This window comes from Sinocyclocheilus grahami, unplaced genomic scaffold (genome assembly GCF_001515645.1).
Source record: "Sinocyclocheilus grahami isolate Dianchi unplaced genomic scaffold, SAMN03320097.WGS_v1.1 scaffold1269.1, whole genome shotgun sequence".
Lineage (NCBI taxonomy): Eukaryota > Metazoa > Chordata > Actinopteri > Cypriniformes > Cyprinidae > Sinocyclocheilus > Sinocyclocheilus grahami.
In genome coordinates, this window is record NW_015506448.1 from 37,585 (window position 1) to 47,450 (window position 9,866).

The following is a 9,866-nucleotide window of genomic DNA, read 5'->3' on the forward strand; positions in this document are numbered from 1 at the left end:
GTTTGTGATCATCGCTTCAGACGTCCAGCTCGGAGGATCAGATGCACCTGAAATACAGTTCAGACAAATACAGTCACATTATTTGAGCATGAACATGCATTCTGTCATTTTCTGAAGAAATAAACTATATTATAGATTTGCTGAGACCTGGATAATGATAAAACTCACTGTATGCGCTCAGAATCTTGTGAATGTTCAGGCGATGGAGGAGTATTTTTATATTTCTGATCATCAGGATCCTCCTCTTTATCTGACATTCACCAAAAAAACTTCTTTATAGGACAGTCATGGGTTGGATTCCATAAAAGGACAATTTTTGTTCATTTTGCAACCTGTTTTATTATCATCTGAGGAATTGAAAAGGAAATTTATTTCAACATTGATTTTATCTGAATGCAACCAACGCCTCAAGAAAACAATTGAATGTTAAAGGGCTAGTTCACCCCAAAATAAAAATATTGTCATTATTTATTTACCCTCATGTTGTTCTAAACCTGTATGAGTTTCTTTCTTCTGTTGAACATAAAACATTTTGAAGAATGTGAGTATCCAGACAGTTGTTGGGAACCAATAGAACTGTCCCTTTAAGAAAGCCCTTATTGGTCATTAATTTATAAAGATTTTCTCAGCTTTAGGTGTTTGCTGACTTTTCCTGGTGACTTTATGATATGTAGACATACCAACAATAAACAGAAGCAAGCTATGTGCTTAACCACAATAATGTTACACTGTAGTGCACTGGTTATATTTCAATGAGACGCACATTAAAGAAGCATCCAAACTGCAATGTTTAACACACATACACGCACGCACGCACGCTCACTCACTCACTCACACACACACACACACACACACACAATCACACAATCACACAATCACACACACACACACACAATCACACACACACACTCGCTCGCTCGCACGCACGCATGCATGCACGCACGCACACACACATTTAGATATTGCTCAATGGTATAAGAGTAAGCTATAATGGATTATTGTAAAAAGAAAACCAATTTGAAAAACATAAAATGGTGAGGTATAGACTTAAAGACAATTCATTGATGATTCAGTGATGTCAGAGACAGAATCTGATAAGATGCTTGAGTAAATGTTTGAAGTTTCTTCAGAGGTTTTGATCCCCAGTGTGGCAATCTGGTACCCAAGATGAAGCTTACAATCACACACACACACTCGCTCGCACGCACGCACGCATGCACGCACGCACACACACATTTAGATATTGCTCAATGGTATAAGAGTAAGCTATAATGGATTATTGTAAAAAGAAAACCAATTTGAAAAACATAAAATGGTGAGGTATAGACTTAAAGACAATTCATTGATGATTCAGTGATGTCAGAGACAGAATCTGATAAGATGCTTGAGTAAATGTTTGAAGTTTCTTCAGAGGTTTTGATCCCCAGTGTGGCAATCTGGTACCCAAGATGAAGCTTGCAGCATCATTTACCCAGCTAACAAACATACTCTAAAAATGTTTTGCTAATGTTCCCATTAAAGGGGTCATATGATGCAATTTAAATTTTTCCTTTCTCTTTGGAGTGTTACAAGCTCTTGGTGCATAAAGAAGATCTGTAAAGTTGCAAACACTAAAGTCTCAAATCCAAAGAGATATTCTTCATAAAAGATAATAACATATCTTAATGTTGTCTAAACATTCAAAAAATCCAGTTTTTAAGTGTTTTTAATTGGTTATGGGAACATTAAGGAAACATTCCATTTGATCATTTTGCAAACAATATGGGATTGTTACTTTTGAATGTTTTATGAACATTCTGAAATGAGTATTGCATTGCTAAATCATGTTTTGACACAGATCGCTGGCGTGATGAACTTGAAGCACTACAATGACTCTACTTTTTCACAACAGATGTTTTGAAATTGTTCCAGTGCCTTGAAATGTTGCAATGTTTGACCTAATGTCCTTCAGTCATGAATTAACAGCTGAAAACACATTAAACACACCTAAACCTGTGCAGTCGCATGCAAGAGTGAAATAACGTCAGTTTTAAGGTCCAATTCGGTCGGTTTAATGGTCTTGTCTGTGTATTTGTCTACAGCTACTGGCATCATTTATTACAAAATATGACTAAAAGTATGTGAACACCCCTTTCTGTTTTTGGGTTTGGCTGTTCTAGTCATTTCTATGAGGATAGAGCATTTCTACGCCATCAAACGGCAATGTCCTATAGAGATCCCTATTAGAACAGCATGGCCAACATCGCGGTCCAGCGGATCAAACGGGAATTTAAAGAGGTCCTTAAAAGCGAAGAGGTGCGTTTAACACCGACACACGCGCGCGCGTCTTACATGACAGCTGTCAATCAATCATGCTTTAATCACGACGCACACATGTGCATTTATTCACGCGAGATGAATCACACACATGCAGCTGATCTGTTTGGACTCGTGCATCGAGATAACGCAGTTTCATGTGTGTTTGATTCGTCAGACGAGCGGTTTGGGGGGATATTATGGGATGTTTGTCCCGTCCAGGCCGAGCCGTGTTGTGTTGCTAACCGAGTCCAAACCCGCCGAACCGAGTCACAACACAGCTCTGGCCTCGAAATGTGCTTATTTAATCGTTTACACGGCGCTTATTGTGTTGAGACAGTGATCTGATGTGTATTCCTGTGTTTTTAATAAAGGCCCGTGAGTGTGTATGTGATTAGCCGCGTGCTAACTGAGCTAACTTAGCTTCATAAACACACACATGTTCTCACGTTTGACATTTAAACTGTGTTTTTGGACTAATTTATATAGGCTGACTGGTTTGTGAACTTTTATTTAAGTTTGCTCGAGATTGTGGTCCGATAGCATCGTGTATAGCATCGAAAGAATCACGGTTATGATCAAATTAAGCGTTATTTTGATTTGTACGAACACGCATTTCGATTAAAATCACCTGTTTAATGTATGTACTGTAAAGAATACGTGCGATAATGTACTAATGTGTGTACTGAGTGTTGTGTGGAACTTTTAACATTACAACTTCAGCACAAATTAAGTGAATTTACCATCTCTCCCTATTTAAATACTCATTAAACTTAAATTATAGGTGCAAAATTGGGTGTAACTCACTGTTACTAAGCTGTCAGTGTGATTTTGTTAAGTTGTCACAGCTGTCACCCACAAATAAAGTGCCTAAATACCATGGTATTACCATCAAAACCAGCATATAAAACGATGTTGTTGTTTTTGTTTACCATTTTTAATGGTAAATACCATATTACATAATCTTTCTGTAGGATGATTTATGGTATAATACCATCTCTGTACCACAAATACAGCATTTTATTTATTTTTTTGCAAGAATTTGTAGTTTTAGCTTTTGGATTTGGGTTTTGGATTTACTGGGTCTGAATTTTGGGCTCCGTTTTGAAGTTTGTGGTCTTGACTTTTGATTTTGTCCAGTTTTTCCATTTAAATTTCAAACGTTACATTTAACGTTAACTAAATTTTAAGTGACTTTCTAGACATTTTCTACTTCTCGTTTTGGCAGAATTCTGTGGAATGGGTTTACGAATGTGAACTGTGTCGGTTGTCGACTAATTGTTCTGACACTTTATTTTCACAGACGAGTAAAAACCAAATCAAGGTGGATTTAGTGGATGAGAATTTCACAGAGCTAAAGGGCGAGATCGCCGGACCGCCAGATACGCCTTATGAAGGTCAGAGAAAAGATGTTATTCTGAACTGCTGACTGTGTGTTTCTGAAAACTACTTATTTTAGACCTGAAATACCATTTCTGATTGCAAAGATATCTGCAGTATTTAGGCTAATATATGCTTTTTGAAGATTTAATTTTCATACCATCTGCAATACACAGAGTCCAAATGTTTTTTCCACATTTGCCAGTGGGCAGAATTGAGCAAATGCACTGTTAAAGTGCTTTTCTTTTTACCATATTTTGCATTCCCTGTTGAAAAAAACCAGCATATGGTGGTTAGGTATGTTTTGACACTAGGATGCTGGTTTATGCTGGTCATGTGCTGGCAAAGGACCAACATAAACCAGCAAAGGACCAGTTTAAACCAGCAAAGGACCAGTTTAAACCAGCAAAGGACCAGTTTAAACCAGCAAAGGACCAGTTTAAACCAGCAAAGGACCAGTTTAAACCAGCAAAGGACCAGTTTAAACCAGCAAAGGACCAGTTTAAACCAGCAAAGGACCAGTTTAAACCAGCAAAGGACCAGTTTAAACCAGCAAAGGACCAGTTTAAACCAGCAAAGGACCAGTTTAAACCAGCAAAGGACCAGTTTAAACCAGCAAAGGACCAGTTTAAACCAGCAAAGGACCAGTTTAAACCAGCAAAGGACCAGTTTAAACCAGCAAAGGACCAGTTTAAACCAGCAAAGGACCAGTTTAAACCAGCAAAGGACCAGTTTAAACCAGCAAAGGACCAGTTTAAACCAGCAAAGGACCAGTTTAAACCAGCAAAGGACCAGTTTAAACCAGCAAAGGACCAGTTTAAACCAGCAAAGGACCAGTTTAAACCAGCAAAGGACCAGTTTAAACCAGCAAAGGACCAGTTTAAACCAGCAAAGGACCAGTTTAAACCAGCAAAGGACCAGTTTAAACCAGCAAAGGACCAGTTTAAACCAGCAAAGGACCAGTTTAAACCAGCAAAGGACCAGTTTAAACCAGCAAAGGACCAGTTTAAACCAGCAAAGGACCAGTTTAAACCAGCAAAGGACCAGTTTAAACCAGCAAAGGACCAGTTTAAACCAGCAAAGGACCAGTTTAAACCAGCAAAGGACCAGTTTAAACCAGCAAAGGACCAGTTTAAACCAGCAAAGGACCAGTTTAAACCAGCAAAGGACCAGTTTAAACCAGCAAAGGACCAGTTTAAACCAGCAAAGGACCAGTTTAAACCAGCAAAGGACCAGTTTAAACCAGCAAAGGACCAGTTTAAACCAGCAAAGGACCAGTTTAAACCAGCAAAGGACCAGTTTAAACCAGCAAAGGACCAGTTTAAACCAGCAAAGGACCAGTTTAAACCAGCAAAGGACCAGTTTAAACCAGCAAAGGACCAGTTTAAACCAGCAAAGGACCAGTTTAAACCAGCAAAGGACCAGTTTAAACCAGCAAAGGACCAGTTTAAACCAGCAAAGGACCAGTTTAAACCAGCAAAGGACCAGTTTAAACCAGCAAAGGACCAGTTTAAACCAGCAAAGGACCAGTTTAAACCAGCAAAGGACCAGTTTAAACCAGCAAAGGACCAGTTTAAACCAGCAAAGGACCAGTTTAAACCAGCAAAGGACCAGTTTAAACCAGCAAAGGACCAGTTTAAACCAGCAAAGGACCAGTTTAAACCAGCAAAGGACCAGTTTAAACCAGCAAAGGACCAGTTTAAACCAGCAAAGGACCAGTTTAAACCAGCAAAGGACCAGTTTAAACCAGCAAAGGACCAGTTTAAACCAGCAAAGGACCAGTTTAAACCAGCAAAGGACCAGTTTAAACCAGCAAAGGACCAGTTTAAACCAGCAAAGGACCAGTTTAAACCAGCAAAGGACCAGTTTAAACCAGCAAAGGACCAGTTTAAACCAGCAAAGGACCAGTTTAAACCAGCAAAGGACCAGTTTAAACCAGCAAAGGACCAGTTTAAACCAGCAAAGGACCAGTTTAAACCAGCAAAGGACCAGTTTAAACCAGCAAAGGACCAGTTTAAACCAGCAAAGGACCAGTTTAAACCAGCAAAGGACCAGTTTAAACCAGCAAAGGACCAGTTTAAACCAGCAAAGGACCAGTTTAAACCAGCAAAGGACCAGTTTAAACCAGCAAAGGACCAGTTTAAACCAGCAAAGGACCAGTTTAAACCAGCAAAGGACCAGTTTAAACCAGCAAAGGACCAGTTTAAACCAGCAAAGGACCAGTTTAAACCAGCAAAGGACCAGTTTAAACCAGCAAAGGACCAGTTTAAACCAGCAAAGGACCAGTTTAAACCAGCAAAGGACCAGTTTAAACCAGCAAAGGACCAGTTTAAACCAGCAAAGGACCAGTTTAAACCAGCAAAGGACCAGTTTAAACCAGCAAAGGACCAGTTTAAACCAGCAAAGGACCAGTTTAAACCAGCAAAGGACCAGTTTAAACCAGCAAAGGACCAGTTTAAACCAGCAAAGGACCAGTTTAAACCAGCAAAGGACCAGTTTAAACCAGCAAAGGACCAGTTTAAACCAGCAAAGGACCAGTTTAAACCAGCAAAGGACCAGTTTAAACCAGCAAAGGACCAGTTTAAACCAGCAAAGGACCAGTTTAAACCAGCAAAGGACCAGTTTAAACCAGCAAAGGACCAGTTTAAACCAGCAAAGGACCAGTTTAAACCAGCAAAGGACCAGTTTAAACCAGCAAAGGACCAGTTTAAACCAGCAAAGGACCAGTTTAAACCAGCAAAGGACCAGTTTAAACCAGCAAAGGACCAGTTTAAACCAGCAAAGGACCAGTTTAAACCAGCAAAGGACCAGTTTAAACCAGCAAAGGACCAGTTTAAACCAGCAAAGGACCAGTTTAAACCAGCAAAGGACCAGTTTAAACCAGCAAAGGACCAGTTTAAACCAGCAAAGGACCAGTTTAAACCAGCAAAGGACCAGTTTAAACCAGCAAAGGACCAGTTTAAACCAGCAAAGGACCAGTTTAAACCAGCAAAGGACCAGTTTAAACCAGCAAAGGACCAGTTTAAACCAGCAAAGGACCAGTTTAAACCAGCAAAGGACCAGTTTAAACCAGCAAAGGACCAGTTTAAACCAGCAAAGGACCAGTTTAAACCAGCAAAGGACCAGTTTAAACCAGCAAAGGACCAGTTTAAACCAGCAAAGGACCAGTTTAAACCAGCAAAGGACCAGTTTAAACCAGCAAAGGACCAGTTTAAACCAGCAAAGGACCAGTTTAAACCAGCAAAGGACCAGTTTAAACCAGCAAAGGACCAGTTTAAACCAGCAAAGGACCAGTTTAAACCAGCAAAGGACCAGTTTAAACCAGCAAAGGACCAGTTTAAACCAGCAAAGGACCAGTTTAAACCAGCAAAGGACCAGTTTAAACCAGCAAAGGACCAGCATAAACCAGCAAAAGACCAGCATAAACCAGCAAAGGACCAGTAACCCAGCGTCAAAACATACCTAACCAGCATATGCTGGTTTTTTCAACAGGGTTATATTTATGAAAAATAAATGTGTTCTATTTGTTCCCTTGACAGTGTGCTTATTCTGGCAAAAGTCTCTCAAAGTTATGAACAAATGTTCTTCAGTAACGTTAATAGAATGTTCCCTTTAATAATGTTCTCAAAATGTTAGCACAATATTATTTATACTTCATTCATGGAGTGTTCTTTCCTGAAACGTTTCAGTTAGATATGTTTTTTAAATGTTACTACTCATTTCAGAATGTTCAGCGATCATTCAAAAGTAGCATTCTCAGAATGTTTGTACAATTATAATATGGAATGTTCCATTAGCACTCACATAACCAAGTAAAAAATTCATAAATAACGATGTTATAATTTAATGTGAATGACCGTTAGCAAAACGTTCTTGGAACATATTTTTGTTAGCTGGGGTATGATGTTGATTTTATATCTTGCTTTGATTTTGGCTCTACTTTCTGTCTTGTTTTGTAGGTGGCAGATTTGAGCTAGAAATTAAAATTCCAGAGACATATCCATTTAATCCTCCAAAGGTGAGTAACGAGACGATGATGTTCAGCCGAGTCCAAATACTGGCCGATCTAGTTAAACTGGGTGTGTTGTTACAGACTCTTGCTCAGAAACATGTGGGGCTGTATTTACATGATTTGTGATATTAGCTAGGGCTGCACGATAAATCAAAATGGAACCGAGATCGCGATTCGACAGAAGCTGTGATTGTCATGCGTATCTTTCAGTGAAGCGCGGTTCTGTGATCAGCAGTAAATCTCCATCCGAAGGCCAGAGAAACTCCAAATACGCCTCGCAGAAGAAACCCAGAAAATGCCTATCGCTGCAGCTGAATAAACAGAAGATTCAACTGCTTTCATTGATTCAACGTGACTAATAAACACGACTACGGCAATATACGGTTCATCTGAGTTCTTCGTATTATTATAATTTTCGTTAAAATAAAGTATATTTATAATGCAATGCCTTCATCGCTGCTTAAATACTATGAAATATGTTGCGTGCCTTATTCTGCGTAAGAAGCCACATCTCACAGAAGGATTTATTTCAAACACTCGACATAGTTTTTGTTAATTTTGAATTCGATTTTATTTTTATATTTTCCGTTTTCACTTTAATCTTAGTTAAATTCGTAGACGTTTTGCTATTTTTATGAATAGTTTAAGCATGCCTGTATAGTTTATAAATCATGTATTAATTTTATTTAGTTTTAGCTATTTTAGTACATCCATTTAAACTAAACAAAAACAAGAAATGTTGCCTTGTTTTTTGTTGTGTGTTTTTGTCATATTTTATTTTATTTGTTTTGTGTCTGCATAGTTTTTATTTATTCATTTTAGCTTATTTAGTTTTAGTTATTTTAGGACATAAAGTTAAAATGAAAATGAGAAATGTTGCCTTGGCAGCTAGATGAAATAAAATAAGTTGAAGTTTCTTTATATTTTATTTTCTATTATTTCAGTAAAAGATTTTTATGGTTTTAGTTTTACTTAACTATAATATCTTTGCTTTAAGTGACATGAATATGTTTGCACAGAAATCACTTCTCATTTTTGTTTGTTTAAAAAACGAAATATGGCAACGATCTGTCTTGACTTGTTCCTAGTTTAAAATTTAGATGAATCAAGAATCATTGTGACGCCCTGAATTGAGACTGAATCAATCCATGAGATCCACCTCTGTTTTTGACTAGTGTGTCTTTTAAATGACAATTAAATAACTGTTGCATTTATCCACTGATGTTTTTCAGGTTCGGTTTATAACGAAGATCTGGCATCCCAACATCAGCTCAGTAACAGGTGCCATTTGTTTGGACATCCTGAAGGACCAGTGGTAAGATCTCACTGAGCGCACAGTAGAGAAGTGAACCGCAGCGAGCGCTGGAGCTGGAGCTGAAGCTGTGTGTGTTTCAGGGCAGCGGCGATGACTCTACGAACAGTCTTACTGTCACTACAGGCTCTTCTGGCCGCCGCTGAACCAGATGATCCGCAGGACGCAGTAGTTGCCAATCAGGTAGATGTTTGGGAATGTGCAACTGATATGGGCTTAAAAATATAGCACGGTATTTATTGCAGTAACGATATCAATGACCATAATTCAGGGAATCCTGTTTCTTTAGAGAAAAGTATTAATTTTCCTATTTTATTTTATACACACATAACGTAACTAGGGATATGCCGGTATCAAATTTTCATGTTGCGATTAATTGCTCATGCTTTTATCACGGTATTGAAATTTTGTTTAAAAAAAAGTGCTAACAGGTTTCATAATTTTTTCTTATAACAAAAATAACTGAACATTTAAATGCAATAAAGCAATACAGAAAATTGTATAAAGTTAAAAGTTTTACACAGATTAAAGTGCAAAAGAACTATAAAGACCAATAAGTATCACTTTACAATAAAACCTCATTAGTTAAGCTGAGTTAATGCATTAACATTCACAATAGCTACATTTGCTACAGAAGTTATTAATCTTTGTTTAAAAAATACAAGTCTTAGTTCATGTTAGCTCATTAAATAACACAGTTGCAACTTTCGATTTTAACAACCTGTTATTAAATATTGTAATTACCTAAGATTAATGAATGTTCAGAAGAATTTTTCATTGGCAGTTTGTTAACTAATGTTAACTAATGAAGCCCTAATGTAAAGTGTGACCGAACAATAAAGAATTAAAACACTTTCAAACAATATC

General features: G+C 37.9%; 1 protein-coding gene across 1 annotated transcript in view; it reads left to right on the forward strand.

The window, feature by feature from the left end:
• The first annotated feature begins 2,231 nt into the window (after window positions 1-2,231).
• The window catches only part of LOC107568662 (ubiquitin-conjugating enzyme E2 K-like), an 18,138-nt gene continuing 10,503 nt past the window's right edge, over window positions 2,232-9,866 (forward strand). Inside the window, exons 1-5 of the mRNA XM_016254639.1 lie at window positions 2,232-2,295; window positions 3,599-3,692; window positions 7,635-7,693; window positions 8,920-9,002; window positions 9,083-9,182. Of these exons, the coding sequence (XP_016110125.1) occupies window positions 2,233-2,295; window positions 3,599-3,692; window positions 7,635-7,693; window positions 8,920-9,002; window positions 9,083-9,182 (399 nt within the window). The 5' untranslated portion in view covers window position 2,232. The remainder of the gene's footprint in view (window positions 2,296-3,598; window positions 3,693-7,634; window positions 7,694-8,919; window positions 9,003-9,082; window positions 9,183-9,866) is intronic.